Source organism: Phascolarctos cinereus, unplaced genomic scaffold (assembly GCF_003287225.1).
Source record: "Phascolarctos cinereus isolate Bilbo 61053 unplaced genomic scaffold, phaCin_HiC Scaffold_1;HRSCAF=81, whole genome shotgun sequence".
NCBI lineage: Eukaryota > Metazoa > Chordata > Mammalia > Diprotodontia > Phascolarctidae > Phascolarctos > Phascolarctos cinereus.
In genome coordinates, this window is record NW_027555514.1 from 281223898 (window position 1) to 281241962 (window position 18065).

The window sequence follows — 18065 nt, forward strand, 5'->3', positions numbered from 1 at the left end:
ACTTTAAGGAAGAATCCCTAGAGAGGGGGATTAATTGGCCAAGGTCACACAGCAAACATCAGAGCTGAAACTTGAACCCAAGCCCTCTGACACCTAAGCCAGCTTCTATACTAAGCCTCCCTTGGTGGAGGCAGGGATATGGAGGGCCTTGTGCTAGGTTCTGGGAGACTCCAATGCTCTGAAGGATGTGGGCACTCCCTCCACCCAGAGAGACCGGAAACCCATCCATGCCCCAAACTCTCCTCTCCACAGAGGGTCCACCCAAAATTCTGGGAGCCTTCCCTTACACTGCAGTGTGGCTCTCCACCAGGGCTTCCTCCTTCTTGCAACATAACTAGCCCATTTTCTCTTCCCATCCTACATTTCTCTAAGGACACCGTTCACACCTCCCTGGTCACAGGCTGTACCCAGTGCCCACCCACTGAGGGCCTCTCCATTGCCCTTGGAATGAGCCTGAACTGAGTCTTGTTGATTTTACCTTTTGTATCCCACTCCTTCCTGGTAGTCACATAGCCACCCCCCTGTTTCAGCCCTCATCCCTTCTCCCTGGGCTCCTGAAAGAACCTGGTCTTCCTGCCTCAAGTCTCTCCCTGCTCCAGCTGATCCTTCTTTCAGCTGACAAAGTGACTGCACGATTGCCCTAAAGCGCAGATCTAACTAGGTCATGCCCTAGCTCAAGAAGCTTGAATGGCTCCCTATGGCCTCTGGCATGGAACATTTAAAGTCTTTCATCATCTGGCTCCAACCTGTTTTTCCAAGACTTGTTTCCCATCTCTCCCTTCCACGTATTCTACATAGTGACATATTCCAGTTTTACCGACGTGCTTACTGCACACCCCACCCCATCGCACACATCACATTCCACCTCCAGTCTCAGAGCCTTTGTCCCCCAGGCCTGGAAGATCCTCCTTTCTCACCTCCAACTCTTGGAATTCCTACCTCCCTTCAAAATTCCTTTGTAGGTGTTTTAGGTTGGCCTGCGCGTGTGTTCCCTCCTTCCCTCCCTTCTCCCAGTAGAATGGAAGCTCTTTCAAGGCAGGGACGATTTCATTTTTATTTCTGTATCAGTAATACCTAGCCCAGAGCAGGTACCTGATAACTGCTTGGTAAATTGAACAGAATTTCTGTAGCATTCTTGGAATGGTATGGGGGTAAAGTCACACAGCTAGCTCATAGGATCATGGGTTTGGAGCTGAACAGTGCCTTCCAGACCAGTGGGCCCACCCCCTTCATTTTTCAGATAGGGTAACTAAGGTGCAGAGAGAGTAAGTGATTAGCGCATGGTCACTCAGCCAGTAAGTAGATGAGAAGCCAGGTCTTCCCGACTCCAGGCCCAGCCTCTCAGGGACTCCAGGCTCCTTGGGTGAAAGAGCCAGGGGCTCCTCCTTCCCTCACTCATAATGCAGATACCCAAAAGACACTTAATGGTTCCTAGCCTCAACAGGATGCCAGGGTTGAAATGAGATCGCCTCAGCCAAGGGGTCTGACTCTGGTGTCCCAGACCCCTTGGGCAGTCTGGCGAAGCCTATGGCTCCCTTCTCGCAACTAGGTTTTTAAAAGGAATAAAATTAAATACATAGAATTAGAATCCTACATCCTCGTCATACAGGGGAAGAAACTGAGTTGGAGAGAGGGGCAGATTTGCTCACGGTCACAGAGCTGGCAAAGCTAAAGACCTTACTTCTTCCAAAGACCCAAAGGTCCTGTTCCCTGGAGAGTGGGAATGAAGCTCCAGATGCCCCAGTCCCCAGGGTGAGAGGGAGATATGGGGAGTGGAGGGAGAGGGACATAGAGTGTGTGTGGCGGGGGGAGAACAATTCCTCTTCATCCAGGAGGCTTCTCCAACAGCTCTTGTGGGACATGGTATTTCAGAGAGAAAAGGTTTGGGCAGCTGAGATGTACCAGCCAAAGGTCAAGGACTCTCACCTCCTCCCTCTCTCCCAGCCAACTCTCCTGTGGGCTCTGGGCATTTTGGCCCATCTTCCCCTGCCTCTCCCAGGTTGAGGTGGAACTGAGGCTTTGGGGGACAGGGTCAACAGGGAGAGACGGGGGAAGACCAGAGGCTCCTGCTGGCTACCTCCCAACTTCAGCCTTGGAAAGTCAGAGAGAAAAGAGAAGGAGGAAGAAGAGAAGGAAGGAGGAAGAGGAGAGAGGAGGAAGGATGGAGGAAGAAGGGTGGAGTAGGGAGAAAGAGGGGGAGAGAGGAGCAAGGATGAAGGAAGGAGGGAGGAGGAGGGAGGAAGAGGAGGAGAGAGGAGGGAGGAAGAGGAGGAGAGAGGAGCAAAGATGGAGGAAGGAAGGAGGAGGAAGAGAGCCAAGGGAGGAGGAGGGAAGAGAGAGGAGAAAGAGAATTTGTCCCCTTCCATTACAGAAGGCAGGATTTAATTGGCCAGGAAGAGGGAATTGAGATGTATTAAATCACAGAATATGAGGCCCAGAAGACATCTCTGAAAGGAAAGTCATTTGGGCCAACCTAGATAGGAATTCTCTCTAAGTGATTCCTGACAAGTTATCCAGACCACTTCCCAAGCCACTTACACTGTGATCTCTGTGCAGTAACAGGGAACTCACTACCTTAAGAAGCAGTCCATTCCTCTTTTGGCCAGCTGTAAGGGTGAGAAATGCACACACACACAAACACACACACACACACACACACACACACATACACTCTTTTGTCCCTTCTCCCACATGACAATCCTCCAAAAAGATGTCATTTATCTGTCAATTCTAGCTCTGGAATCCCAGGATCCTGAGACCAGAATTCAGCACCAAGCAGGGAGCCCACCCCCAGCTCCTCCAGCACTCAGGCTCCAGCTCTACAGTGTAAGGAGCTTTGTTTGTCCTTTGTCTGCTTTCTGGCCTTGAGGTCAGAGACTCAGGCGAGATTAAGGCCCTAGGCTCTTGTTTCCTGGGTCTGATGCTAGATACATTTTTACAAGTGTATCAACTTCTACAGTGAAAAATGCTTGGAAGTTTTTCCAAGTACCAGTTTCTTTCCTTTTATATTTTTGAAAGTCCCAGAACATAGCAGAGTCACCTAAATGATATCCACAAGAGGGGCACCTAGGTGGCTCAGTGGATAGAGCACTGGCCCTGGAGTCAGGAGGACCTGAGTTCAAATCCTGCCTCAGGCACTTACTAGCTATTTGACCCCGGGCAAATCATTTAACCCCACTGCCTAACCCCCCCCCCCAAAAAAAGTGATATCCATAAGCGCTCGAAATAGTCCCAACTATTCGAAGACAGGCCAGTACACGGGAGACAGGCGGGGACTATGATTTCTGGGTGTGAGTCCTGGCTCTGCCACTTATTATCTGTATAACCTGGGACCTTCACCTGTTTGACTCAGTTTCCTGATATGTAAATGAAGCAATTAGACTGGATCAGCTCCAGGGTCCCTTCCAGCCTAAATCCTCTCTCAGAGATCAGATCCATGCTCTTAGCCACACTAGAAAAAAAAAAGTGGATAAATCCATGAACTTTAGAATTTGAGTGTTGGACGGTACCTCAGTGGAATCCCCCTCTACCATGCTCTGGTGGGAACCCACGACTCCCCAGTGAGGCACCCTGGGGCGCTTCTGGACAGCTCCCATCATCTAAAGGAAGCTGCTCCCTTGTTCAGTCATTTCAGTCGTGTCTGACTTCCATGACCCCATCTGGAGTTTTCTTGGCAAAGATACTGGAGCGGTTTGTCATTTCCTGCTCTGGCTCATTTTACAGATGAGGAAACTGAGGCAAACTGGGTGAAGTGACTAGCCCAAGGTCACATGGCTAGGAAATGAGACCGGCTTTTCTTCCTGACTCAAGATGCTCAGTGCTCTAGCCACCATACCCCCTCAAGCTTGAACAGCTCTCTTTACAACTTCCACTCACTGTTCTTGGTTCTAGCCTCTGGAGCCAAGTGGAACACAGCTGTCTCGCATGAGAGCTCATTTAGAACCTGCCAGTCATGTTCCCCCTGAGCCTTCTCACTCCTTTTTCCTTCAGTTAATCCGCACGGGACATGGACTCGCGGCTCTCGGCCGTTCTGGTATCTCTCTCCTCTCCAGGCTATCAACATCCCTCTTACCCAGTGACTCCCAAAAGAGAGCGCTGCTCCACGTGAGGCCTGACGGCACAGGCCAGTGGGACTCTCCCTCCTAAGTCCCAAGGAGTCAGCCTTTTCTGTTTCGTTACACTGCTGAGTCTCATTGATCTGGACACCATCTTTACAGGACTATGCCAGACTCTTCTATTCGTCCTCTTTTACCTGCCTTGCTTCCATTTTCTAGACATGTTTTTATGAGATCTAAGTGGGTGATCTTTCTGTCACACACTCTAAGAGAGACTGACCACCTCCCCTGAAGGTTCCCATCAGGTCCACCCCAGCATCCACTCTCTTTCAGTTAATGAGAACCGAACCCAATATCAAACTTTACTTTGTTAGTTCCTCCACCTTTCTAAGGATGAAATGATCATTTAGACAAGTCAAGAAATTATTCTGTGCTTTGCTCTTGGCACAGAGAACTGCAGAAGGTCTGGACAGCTCAAGTCTCTCATCATGGCTATACCGTACCTCTCTGCCAGGCTTATGATCTGTTTTTGCCCTAACTCCACATCTACAGCCTCTTTCTGTCCAGGCGGTCTGTTGTCCACTCCAATGACAAAATGACTTCTGTGTCTCTTTCCCTCTATCCTCATTCAAATGATCTGCATCTTGTTTTCCTGCTCTGTCACCTGGATTTCCTCATATACAGTAACTTTACATACATACCTTCTTAACATGAAATGCTACCTTACACAGACACACACACACACACACACTGTTTATCAATCTTATTTCTTCTGAATAAGGTTTACTCATCCACAGCCACATTCCAGGCTTGGATTTCATTCTACCAAGTCTCAGTGACACCTACGACGTACGATTTGCTTCCTTGGAGGTAAACCTCTATTTCTTCTCCCTTACTGCCTTTGGAAATAAGCCAAGGAAGAATGACCATTGTCTACAATAAGATGTACTCTAATGATATATAATTGTAACAGCTGACTTTTACAGAGAATTTTTAAGGTTTGCCAAGCCCTTTACACATTATCTCCTTTGATCCTCACAAAAACCTTGCAAGATAAACTCTACAGGCATCCCTAGCTCATCAGGGAAGGGAATAACCATTTATATTGCCCTACCACGTGCCAGGCACCATGCTATGTGCTTTACAAACATTATCTCCTTTGATCCTCACAACAACCCTGGGAGGTAGGTGCTTTTATTATTCCCATTTTACAGGAGAGGAAACAGGCAGAAGAGGTTAAGTAACTTGCCTAGTTAATAAATATCTGAGGCTGGATTTGAATTTGGGTCTTCCTGACTCCAGGCTCACTGCCCACTGCATCACCTAGCGGCCTTGTAATATAATTATTATTGTTATACTTCCCATTCTCAGTGGAGAATGGGACAACTGAGGCTCAGAGAGGTTAAATGATTGGCTGATCATCCCAAAGGATGGGGACCCAAATCTTCCTGACCCCAAGTTTGTTTGAGTAACCCACGGAACTTATCCATTCATACATTCTAGAACAAGGAACTGATACATTAGGCCTCCCCTGCCCTAAGGAGAATGGACATGGGAAAGGGTCCAGAGTACTACAGGGCAACACCTACCAGCATCACCAGCCTGGATTAATGAGACCATGGTTGAAATAACACAGCTGTATGTATCAGACAGAATGTTCTGCTCCCAGTTCTCCATTTTAACGAATAAGAGAAAGTTTGATTTATAGGTGGCACAGGCAGAGCCATAACCCAGCGGCTGAAAGTGACTTCCCTGGGATTCCGGTCCATTATTGTTATTTATGGTCAGTTCTGGGTTGGTGCTGACAGCCTCCTCCTGATGCACTCCCTCTCCCCTCCCCTCCACTGTTACAAGGTGGTGGATCTGCAGCTCTAGGAAAATAAAGTCCCATCACACCACAGACCAGGAACCAGTGTTTGTGGACAGACTGGAAAGGGGGGCAGGGGGAATGGGAGGGGCAGAGGGAGGCTAGATGGAGACAAATGGAAGAGGGAAGAAGGAAATATCACATAATTAACTGCCCCCTAGGGAGCCAGTGGTGATGGGCCAAGAGAGACTGCCTTGAATCCTCTGAAACCAAAACATCCTTGAGATGAGGCAGGGGCGGGGGAGCTGCTACCACTAAGACCGTACCCCTCACTTTCTATTTTCAGTCGGTCAGTGTCAGGGAGGTGTCATTCCCACCTCCCAGGGTCACACCAAAGGGGGAAGGCGATGAAGCTCCCCTGGCAGCAGGATGATCCCAGGTCTAAAGCTGGAAGGCAGGGATGACACAGGTCAGCTGTCCCACCCCCTCATTCTACAGAAGAGGAAACTGAGGCCCAGGGAATGGAAGGGACTTTCTCAAGGTCCCATAGGGGGTGAGAGAGGGGGGATTCAGGCCCAGGCCCTCTGACTCCAGAGCCAAGCTTCCTTCCAAGGTAGCATTTATCACCGCAGTCTAGGGAAGGGGAGAAAAGTGGGCAGGGGTGGCTGGGTCTGAGCATGCTCACTTCGTGGTGAGAAAATTGCACAAGACTTGTGAAGGTTAGGAACCGCGCCTGCACGCGCAGGTGTCGGCAGCTCAAGGCTGCAGCACCACCTGGTGGCCTGTGCCGGTAATGCACCCTGGTCAATTTCTCTAGCGGCATCTCCCAGGGCCAATGTATACATACACAGGGCAGTCCTCTATGCCGGTGGGGGAACGCGTCTTCACATTTTCTTTTCCTCTAACCATTCTCCTTCTTCTGACTTCACTCTTTCTGCCTGTGGCACCCCCACTTAACCTGGCTCCCCCTTTCTTAATACTGAGGTTATGGTTTTTTACCAACCTGCTCCTTTCTGCTCACAATTCAAATCTCTTGAAAAATACAGTTCCCCGGACACCTTGAAATGTCTTGCTTCTCCATTTTGGCATGTAGGAGTGATGGCAAAGACTGCAGAGTAGACTAACACTCTAGTAATTTGTGGGGAAACTGAGGCCCAGAGAGGAAGTGATGTCAGAGAATTACAGGATTTGAGAGAATGAAGGGACCTCAGTAAGCCATTTAGTCTAAACCACACCAGGATAAGAAACCCCACTAGAATATACTTTGTGTCAAACAGCTGCATCCTGAAGACCTCCAATGAGGAGGAACCTCCCCCCGCACACACATTTTAAGGCATCCTGTTCCATATAGGAACAGCCCTGTTTACAAGAAGGTTGGTCCTGCCCTCAAGCCTCAATTGCCCTCTTTGCAATTTCCACTTAAAGTGTCAGGTTCTTGCCTCAGCGGATGTAGAGAAGGAGCCCTTTTCCTTTCTAATGCCCAAACACAGAGATCTGGTCCCTCCCCTCCTCACCCCAAGTCCTTTCTTCTCCAAGCCAAACATCCCCGTTGCTTCAACCAGCCTCATATGACATGACCTCAAGGCCCTTCCCCACGCTGGGAGCTTTTCTCTGGACACTCCAGCTTATCAATTTTCTGTGGGACCCTCTTGTGGGACCCAGAACCAAACACAACATTTCAAATGAGGTCTAACTGGGGCAGAATACAGAGCAGCCGTGTCACCTCCCTATTCTTGGAAGCTATGTCTCTCTTAATGCAACCCAAGGTCACCAAGGTGGTAAGTGGCAGGGCTGAGATTTGAACCTATTGGACAGCAAATCCAGTGCCCTTTTCACTTTACATTTTATAGACCATAAAGGTCACATTAATACCAAACAGGAACTCAGACCATCTGACTCCAAATCCCGAGTTCTCAGTGCCAGGATTATTACACCCATTAGAAAGACTGGAAGATGACCCTGAGATGGCAAAGCTATATGTTTGTGGAGAGGGGTACTCTCAGCAGAATATGGGGTAAAATAAAGAGTTCTGTTTTGGGAACGTTGAGTTTGAAATCGAGTTACAAGTGTTCACTAGGCAGTCGGGGATATGGGGACAGAGTCTCAGAAAAAACTAGTAGTGTATATAGAGATCTGGAAGTCATCTGTCTAGAGGTGAGATTTGAACCCCTGGAAGCTGCTGAGATCATTTAGAGAACAGAATGAGAAGAAAAGGCCCAGGACAGAACCTTTGGGCATATCAACTCATAGGGAGCAGGACATGAAAGACGGATTCAGCAAATTAGTCTGAATGTCTTTTTTTTTTTTGGTGAGGCAATTGGGGTTAAGTGACTTGCCCAAGGTCACACAGCTAGTAAGTGTCAAGTGTCTGAGGCTGGATTTGAACTCAGGTCCTCCTGACTCCAAGGCCAGAGCTCTATCCATTGCACCACCTAGCTGCCCCCTTTCTTTTGTTGTTTTTTGTTTTGGGTTTTTTTTTATGGACAAATTAGTTTGAAAAGGAGCTATCAAAGAAGTAGGAGGAAAAGCAGGAGAAAGCGGTATCACCAGAAAAGAAGGAGGCAGTACTCAGGAAAGTGAGCAGTTCAATGCTGCAGGGGGCTGAGAAAGATGAGAATTTTAAATTACTGTTATTATTATTATTACTCACTTAACAGAGATCTATTTTCTCTCCCTCTTACCTCCCCCCTCCCCATTAGAGAAAAAAAAGAAAACACAAAACCCCTGGTTACAAACATGTTTAGTCAAACAAGACACTCTCCCATTGGGCACGTCCAAAAAAGTAACAAGGTGTAATCTGCGCCGTGAGCCCACCACCTCTCTGGCTAGAGGTGGAGTGTGTGCAAGGAAGAAGAAAACGATGAAGAGGCCGCCATGTTTGGAGACTGAGAGATCAGTGGTTATCTTGGAGAGAGAGGCTTCAGCTAAGTGACGAGGTCAGAAGCCAGGTTGCAAAGGACTGACAGGTGAGAGGAGAAATACAGGTGAGAGGAGAAATACAGGCAAAGAGTGTAGCCCACTTTTTTCTAGGGAGGGATGGGAAGGGACCAGTATTTACTTTGTGCCAAGCATTTTATAAACATTATTTCATTTGACCCAGGGAGGCAGGGGCTATAATTAGCTCCTCACCCCCACCCCTCCCACCAGGACCGTATATTGATCACATTCGTAGCAAGGAGAACATCCCCACACCTCATCTGGCTGCCAGATGCAGTTGATCTGCTCCTTGTAACTGGTCCTTATCAAGGGGATAAGGGATGTCTGGGATGGTCTAGGAACTTCCTTCCTATAGCTGACTCTCCTAGCACAGGGTGGGCAGGCTGAGCAGAGAGCAGCTTCCTGAAGGAAGTGTGGATAGCTTCAGTTCCTCCCAAACTCAGATGGATATCTTCCTTCCCCCTCCCCCCATTCCCATGTAACTTGAACTCAGGGTCCCAGGACCCTGGAGGGGTGAGGAAGAGAAGGTTAGAGGATAGTGAAGGGTGAGGGGAAAGAAGTCATGCTGATGCCAAGAGAGCAGGGGGTGGCACAGGTGGGGGTGGGCATTGGAGGATGAGGAGTGTCACACACACACACACACACACACACACACACACACACACACGGAGCCAGCGAGGTTGCTCAGTGGATAGAGCTAGGAACCTAGATCAACAGTAAACAAAGAGAAGCAGGCAGACAGACAGATCTCCTGGAGTGAGGGCTGCTCTCACAGTAGAAGAAAAGAAGGGACCATGGAGGGCCAGTGTCCCTTTCTGCATCCCCTTTGCAGAGCTTCCAAAGCTCACGACAAATTCTGTGGACCTACTAAGTCAGGGGCCTTAACCTTCTGGGTGTCATGGGCTCCCTTTGGCAATTTGCTGAAATCTACAGACCCCTTCTGAGAATCATGCTTGTGCCTATATTTGTAATGAAAAGAAATTCATATTTTCAGTTAAAGTTTGGGGAAAATAAAGATACCTGTCTGTCTGTCTGTCTGTCTATCTATCTATCTATCTATCTATATTTCCCATCCAAGCTCATGTACCCCTTACAGGACCCTAGTTTAAGCCAAACCAAAATACTGGAAGGGAGCTTTTGTACCTTGTAAGCAGTTAAGAAGTGCTTTTTCATTCATTCAGTCATTCATAATTTTCCCTTAGTGGAAGTCTTTAGAAAAGCCGGGGTCTTGGCCCAAGCCAGGATGAGGAAGGGACAATGGGAAGTAGACTGGAGGCCAGACTTTGAGGAGAGAAGGGGGGGCTAAAGATTGTCCTCATCGTTGGTGTATCTGTCAGGAGGGAAAGAGAAGGCAGGCCAGAAATGACAGCAGATACGGCTGGGAAGATTTTCTCTGCTTTCAAAAGGTATTAGAGGAAAGGTAGTGGGGGGGGGAGTAGCTAGGTAGTGCGGTGGATGGAGCACTGGGCCTTGAGTCAGGAGGACCTGAGTTCAAACCTGGCCTTAGACACTTACTAGCTGTGTGACCCTAGGCAAGTCACTTCTACCCTGTTAACCTCAGTTTCCCCCTCTGTAAAATGAGCTGGAGAAGGACATGGCAAACCACTCCAGTATCCCTGCCAAGAGAACCCCCAGTGGGGTCAAGAAGAGTCAGAAACGACTGAAATGATTCAACAAGAGCAAACACAAAAAAGCAAGTGAGGAACATGAATGAATGGGGGGGGGGCATTAATTAAGCACTTGCTTTATGCAGATAAACTGTGCCAAGTGCTGGACACACACGTAGAACAGACAGCCCCTGCCCTCAGGGGGTTTGTCTTCTAGGGACTCACCCTGACATCCCCAGCCCTGGCCTCGAATCTGGCTGGGGTGTGCCGAGCTGAAGGCGCCAGGGAGTGAGGCAGATGGAGCCAAAGAGCAGAAAGACCACCCCGGGAGCCCTGAGGATGCTACAACCGTGAGATCACGTGACTGTTGGAGTGAGTCACCAAGACGGCTGAGTGGGGCTGGGCTTTCCAATGCTCATTTCGTACCTTTGTATTCCTGTGTTTAGACAGAAAATGTCAGTCCAAAGGCTCATTTGAGAAGGACGGCAGGCATTCTTCGTCCAGTTCTTAAACTGATTTCTGGGGGTCTGTGGAAAAATACATCTTTAGCATTTCCCTTGAATATTTAAAAACCTGTTTCTGAGAAAGGGTCCTTTATGCTTCCCCAGAGTTCCAGAGGGGTCCAGGATACACAAAAAGGTTAAGGACCCCCAGGCTAGTTTTCCAATTTTGACTTCTTTCTCTGTGTTGTTTCTCAGATGCTACATAGGGGCATTTTGGCTTTTTTCTTCCACAGCATTTGATTTGTTGACCAAAATGCTACTTTGGAGTCTCCCCTCCTGGGTCACTCATAGACATCAAAATTCTCTGGAAGACCAGCCCAAAGCTTCATCCGACCCTCTGAGCATAGATGGCACCAGGCGGGGATATAGATGCATGGGCGCCACACACGGGAGAAGATCCAACATGGAGCCCAAGGGATGGGGATGTCCTCCAAGTGCACCTGATTACAGACCACTGCAGCTCTCAAACCACTGCAGAGCCTCCTAAGAGAGCCAAGATTGCTCCCCACAGGAAAAATCAAGGAGATGAAGAATGACTATTGGCCAGACTCTGACAGGCAATTGGCTGGGCCACCTACCTTTAGAGCGCCTCCAGAAATCTCTTTAGCTTGAGCAGAGACTGCAAATGGATAATAATCTGGGCCCAGAATCAATCACCATTGGAAAATTGTCAGGGTCTTTTAAGGACTCTTTGTATCCCCAGCATTCAGCACATAGTAAGTGCTTAATAAAAGCTTATCAGCTTGACTCTAGGCATCTCCCTGAAACAAAAGCCCACGTCTTTAAATGCCCAAATCCTTCTAGAGATGTGCGATTGATTACAAGTCACTGGACACTAGAATCTGAGAAACTGAAAATAAGCCTCACCCAAGAGGTGATGGAGTAGGTGTGTGAGTAGACTGAACCAGATTACAAACAAGGGATTAGTAAAAGAGAAGCAGAGTAAAGAAGATTATCAAAGAAATGTGTAAGGGAGAAAAGCTTATTAAGTGCTGAGAATAAGGGATTAGCAGGAGACAGCTACATTACTACTCATGATACTAAGAGAAAACAAGGAAGGTTGTTACCAGCTTATTTGGGTAGACCCCCTAAGTGGCTGGACCTACAGAAAGGTATGCAGGGGGGTGGTTTACACCATATGAGGAGCCTTTCTGTCAATGATGCCCTTACAATATGTACCCGGGAATCAGGTTGCTAGGCCAGAGGGTATCAATGATTGAGACTTCTCATAACTCCAAATCACTTTCCAGAAACACCGGACAGCTCCACCAACGATGTAGTAACATAGGCCTCAGAGTGGCTCCGGTGTTGACCCTTTCTATCTGAACTTCTTAACTTGATGGGTATGAGGTAAAAAGGTCTTATTTTGCTTTCCTGAATATCTCCCTTAACATCTATTTTCACAAAAGTTTTAAAAATGAAAGTGTGTGTGTAGGAAGGAGAACATTTCAGCAAAACACACACACATACACACACACACACATACACACACATAGATGATAGATAGAAATAGAGAAAGAGAGATAGACAGATAGATAGACAGATAGACAGACAGAATAGACAACATTTGGCAATAGAAACAAAAGCCCACTCCCATGGTTCCCACTCTCCTCCTCCCCATACAGGGAAGGGAAAAGGTCCACTTTTCTAACTCTCACCCAAAGCAAATCTTCAGTCCTTCCATTTACGCTATAGTCAGTGGGCACACTGCTTGTGATTCTATTTCCTTCCTTCTCAATCCATTCATGGAACTCTGCACATTCATTTCTTACAGCAGGGTCCTATGCCGTGTCATTTAGGCATCACACACAATTTTGTTTAGCTCAGTCTCCAGTGGATGAGTACCAACTTTGTTTCCCATTCTTTGTTACCACAGAAAGCGATACAATGAGTATTTTGGCATCTGTGGGATCTTTCTGTTTGTCTTTGGCCTCTTCAATCTTTACATAGCAGTAATGTGAAATATTAATCAATTATGAATCAATCATTTATTTTTAATCACATTATTTAATTACATATATGGATTAGTTCTTATAAATCACAGTAGGTCAAGCAGTGTGTAAGAGATTCTGTTCAGGCTGACAAGGCATTGGCTCCGACAGCCCTGTCTGTCAGCTAACTTTGCTATTCTGGCACAGCTAAGCTTCTGCTGAGCTCAGCTACCAGGCTAGATTCCTCATTTCTACTAAAAGCAAAACTGTAGCTTCTGGGTCATAACGGCTATTGGTCCCCGAGGGCTGGAGAACCTCCATGGCCTGAATGATGCTCACTTGTCAACGTTCGCCCATCTTGCTGAAATTCCCTGTTCTTGATGCAGAAGAGCTTTCCATGAAGCTGAAAGTCCCCAAATGCCCCGAACCAATTGGAAAGCATCAACTCCCATGAGAATCAATGTCACATTCCTCAGTTTGGGATCAACGTTCCTCATTTATTGTTTCCGTTCCCCATTCTGATGGTCTGCATTTATGGCTGTAAAAATGCTCTGCAAACTTAGTCCAGAGTCCTTTGTACCAACTGAGGTGGTCTTGGCCCCACTTCACTGGCAAACTGCTAGCCATTGCTAATAAACTGATTATGCTTGGAGGTTTTGCCTCAGTTCCCCTTATTTGCAGATTTTTCAATCACCACAATATGGATCCCTAGGCCAAAGGGTAAGGACACTGTAGTCACTTTCTTTACCTAATTCCATATTGGTTTTGGTTTTGGTTTTGTTTTGGTTTTAGTGAGGCAATTGGGGTTAAGTGACTCGCCCAGAGTCATATAGCTAGGAAGCATTACGTGTCTGAAGCTGCATTTGAACTCAGCTCCTCCTGACTCCAGGGCCGGTGCTCTATCCACTGTGCCATCTAACTGCCCATTCATGTTGTTTTCCAGAATGGTTCTACTATTGCAGCTCTATCAACTATATATTAGTGTGCTGGGTATGAGGCACAAACTTCATTTGTATTGTATTCAGTTGTATTAATTTGCATTTCTTTTCTTAGGGATTTGAAGCAATCTTTCACATAGTTCTTTTTTTTTTTAATTTGCTAGGCAATGGGGTTAAGTGACTTGCCCAGGGTCACACAGCTAGTAAGTACCAAGTGTCTGAGGCCGGATTTGAACTCAGGTCCTCCTGAATCCAGGGCCCGTGCTCTATCCACCACACAGTTCTTAATAGTGTGCAGTTCTTTTCAAAAGGGCTTTTATTCATATATGACTATTTAATCACCACAGTAACTACACATAGTAAATGTTCAATAAAGGTTCTCTCTCTTTCTCTCTGTTTCTGTCTCCTCTCCCTCCTCTCTGTGTCTCTGTCTCTCCTCTCTCTCCTCTCCCTCTCTCCCTGTCTCTGTCTCTCTCTCTCCCTGTCTCTGTCTCTCTCTCTCTGTCTCTCTCTCTCTCTCTCTCCCTGTCTCTGTCTCTGTCTCTCTCTGTAGCTTATCCTTTCAAAGGTATACCAATTTCACGTCATTACAACCATCTCTTATCTTTTGGAATGTCCCATCTCCCTCTTTTGGCCAAGAATCCTTGCCCCTGCTGCACATGGTAACTGGCATAAAACACTCATTAGCTTTTGTATATTCTAGTCTCTCATATTCAGGTAACAGCCAGGGTGAGTTTATCCTAGTATATAGTATAAGATGAGATCTCAACCTAATTTCTGCTCAGTTGCTTTACAGTTTTCAAAGCAGATCTTGTCAAGTGAGGAATCTTCCTGACTACTCTACTCACCCACCTTCCCGGTGTGTTCCTGGATCACTAGACTCCTTGGTTTCTGTTACTCATTGACCTCATCTGTTCCACTGATCCACTTTCTTGTTTTTTTTTAATATATTTTAGATTACTGATCTAGAATATAGTTTGAGATCAGATGATTCTAGGCCCCTTCACTAATACTTTCCCCCCTTATTTCTATTGAGATTCTAGACTTTTTTATTCCTCCAAATAAACTGGGTGTTGGGGGAAGGGGTATAGTCTTATGAAGAAACCTTTTGGTGGCTGTGGTTCAGCACCAAGCCTGTAATTGATGTCATTTCTCACTAGATTAGCTGAACCCAAACCGAATCCTTGCAATCCTTCATTCCTAAAAAGAACATTTCGTTTTTAGACAAGGTAGGTCAGCTCCAGATGGCGTATACATCAGACAGGTATTTTACATGGGCCTTCTTTTTAATTTCTTCTTATTCTTAGGACATCTCAGAACTGCTAATGATTACCATGTATTTATTTTGTCTCCTGCTACTTTGCTGAAGCTGCTATAGCTCTCTGGGGGTTTCTAAGCATATCATCACTGCCACATGAAAATACGGTCAACTGTTCAGCACCTTTGTCAATGTTGGGCAGGGCAGCTAGGTGGCACCATAGTGCCTGGGGCCAGGAAGACCTGAGTTCAAATGTGACCTCAGACACTTAGTAGCTGGTGACCCTGGGCAAGTCACTTAACCCTGCTTGCCTCAGTTTCCTCATCTGTCAAATGAGCCGGAGAAGGAAATGGCAATCCACTCCAGTATCTTTGCCAAGAAAACCCCAAATGGAGTCATGGAGAGTCAAACACGACTGAAAACAGCTGAACAACAACAAATAATGATGGCATCAGCTTGGCATTTGGATCCCTGCCAGCTCTAGAGCTATCAACCTAGGCACCTCTCGGTCCAACTGACTTCTTTTAAGGTATAAAAGAAAAACTCAGTACTCTGCTCATCTGATACTTCTGTCAACATGACCTAAATTCAACCATCGCTGCTTAGAGAGGAAGAGATGCAAAGTTCCCCAGTTAACTAACTGTCTCTGACCCAAGCCATTTCTACTAACAACTTAGAGAACTCAAGAGACAAAGACAAAATTCTACAGTCAAGATTAAATAAGGTTACAAAGTTTAAGTCAGAGTATCTGAGTAGTTTAAACAGAATAATAGTAACTTAGAACACCCTGAAGAATCTCTTCACTAAATCCATTAGATTCAAGCTAGTGTGGAGAATCTCTTAACTGGATGAACCTAAAGAGGCTGAGACCCCGTCTAGTCCCCACCAGATTACAGTTCCTCTCTGAATTTAGCTTGTCAGCCTTTAGAAAGAGATTGGGCCTTTCATGAGAGTGTAACAGAAAGCTTTCAGATCTCGGCATTGACATTTTAAAAATTATATTGGCACAACCCAGCCATGCACACTGACTATTCCTCCAGCTAATGCAAAAAAAATAAACATTTTATAATTGAATCTATAAAACTGTTTTGAGGGCTTTGGATCCCCAAATATTTTTATGCATTTTGTAGTTATTCTGCTACTGCCTCTTAGATTGTGGTTATTATGTATTATTATGTCATTATATATTATATTATTATGCTGCTGTTTGTGGGTTTATCTTATAGCCTGCAGCCTTGATGAAGCTATCAGCTTTCTCAATTAATATCTTTGTTGACTTCCTAGGATTTTCTACATAAGCCATCATATCATGATCAAAAGGGATAGTTTTGTTTTCTCTTTATTTTCTTTCTCTTTTCTTATTGCTATTGCTAGCATTCCTACAACTATATCAAATAAAAGCTGGGAGAGCAGGCATCTTTGTTCTACTGCTGTGTTTCCGGGGAAAGCTTACACTGCTACTACTACTAATAGCCGGCATTTATAGAGGGCTTTGAGGTTTACAAAGCACTTTATATACCTTAACTATTTTGATTCTCATGACAGCCCTGGGAGGTGGGTGCTACTGTTATCCCCATTTTACAGGTGAAGAAACGGAGTCTGAGTAAACGGAGTAAATCCAAGGAGCATTTATTAAGCACCAACATGTTGCAAGGCACTAAAAATACAAAAATGAGAGTCAGTTACTCCCTGCTCTGGAGTGGGGGATATATGTCAAGAGGGACACAGGAATGTGGGAAACCTTTACAAGAGGATCTAATTAAACGTCAACTCCCTAAACGTTTCTTGGTTAAAAAAGAAAAATCCACAGTTACAGGAAAACTCCTCAAAACCCCTAATTCCCCCTGGCTCTTGGCGCCTGACCCACAGTATACGTTAATAAGAGCTTGTGGCTTGACTGACCAACTCGGTGCCCTCCAGCTGGCTTAAGAAATCCGAGAAGAGAACAAGATCAAACAGGGAGAGGGACAAGGCTTTACCGACAGCTTAGGACTCCCTGACTCCTAGAAAGCTGAAAAGGAGACAGAGGGGAGGAGGAGGCCCCTGTGAAGCAGCCCTACCAAGAGGCTGCATGGAGAACAAAAGCCTAGCCAGGGAAGGGGAACAGTACAGGACTAACCCTGGCCCCAGACCCAGGGCCATGAGGGAGGGTGGGCTGCTGCACCAGACACAACTGGTGATTGATTCTTCCTGCCAAGTCTCTCTGGGAGATGTGGGAATGTTTGCCAATCTCTGTTTCTTCATCACCACTACCATCGCTGTCATCACAGCACTTCCGTGGCACTTTAAGGTTCGCAAAGCCCTTTACAAATTGTATCTCATTCGATTCTTACAACAACCCTGGAAGGGTGTTGCTATTATCATCTCCATTTTACAGATAAGGAAACTGAGGCAGACAGCGGTGACGTGACTTGCCCAGGGTCATAGGGTCATACTGCTAATCAGTGTCTGAGGCCAAATTTGAACTCAGGTCTTCCTGACTCCACCCCTCTTGCCTGTAAAGACAAATGGACTAGAACCCCGCCCCCTTACACAGGAAGTAATGCTAAGTGCTTAGTGTTCTTTTGCTTTCCTGGGCTGAAGCCACGTCATTGTTGGAAAAAGTCCCCGGACACACTAAATAATGGTGTAAGACCGACATGCAGTAGGGAAGAGTGCTGGATCTGGGTTCAAATTCTGTCTTTGCCACTTAATAGCTGTGCTTCTTTGGGTAGGTCACTAAGCCTCCCTGGGCCTGTTTCCCCAGCTGTAAGAGGAGAGGACTGGACTGGACTAAACCGGATCGGGCTTCCAGCCTCAGACGTCCCGGTCCGGATCCTTCCACGCAACGCTACATCAGAGGACTTCGGAAGTGACGTCATGGACTCTTTCCGAAGCCCCACCTCCCGCGCTCCCCAACCGGAAGTTGATACTCACCCGCAGCCGGAAGTGCACGTGAAAGACCCCCCCCATCAAACATGGCCGCCGACCGCTCTTCCGGAAGCGGCCGCCGGGGGTCTCAGGGGCACCGTCCGCTCCCGACGCTCTAG

The 18065-nt window shown here is 46.7% G+C and overlaps 1 protein-coding gene across 5 annotated transcripts in view; it reads right to left on the reverse strand.

The window, feature by feature from the left end:
- The window catches only part of LGALS2 (galectin 2), a 36719-nt gene extending 18680 nt beyond the window's left edge, over positions 1 to 18039 (reverse strand). The window contains exons 1-3 of one of the 5 annotated variants that reach the window (XM_078147269.1): positions 17953 to 18039; positions 10833 to 10933; positions 9943 to 10129 (exon numbers count right to left, since the gene is read on the reverse strand). In XM_078147269.1, coding sequence (XP_078003395.1) covers positions 9943 to 9972 — 30 coding nt within the window. In that variant the 5' untranslated portion in view covers positions 9973 to 10129; positions 10833 to 10933; positions 17953 to 18039. Of the gene's footprint in view, positions 1 to 3876; positions 4043 to 9942; positions 10130 to 10631; positions 10709 to 10832; positions 10934 to 17952 lie in introns of those variants that run through there. The other 4 variants (XM_078147273.1, XM_020982544.2, XM_078147274.1 and 1 more) reach the window with 4 other exon arrangements.
- Positions 18040 to 18065: the final 26 nt, after the last annotated feature.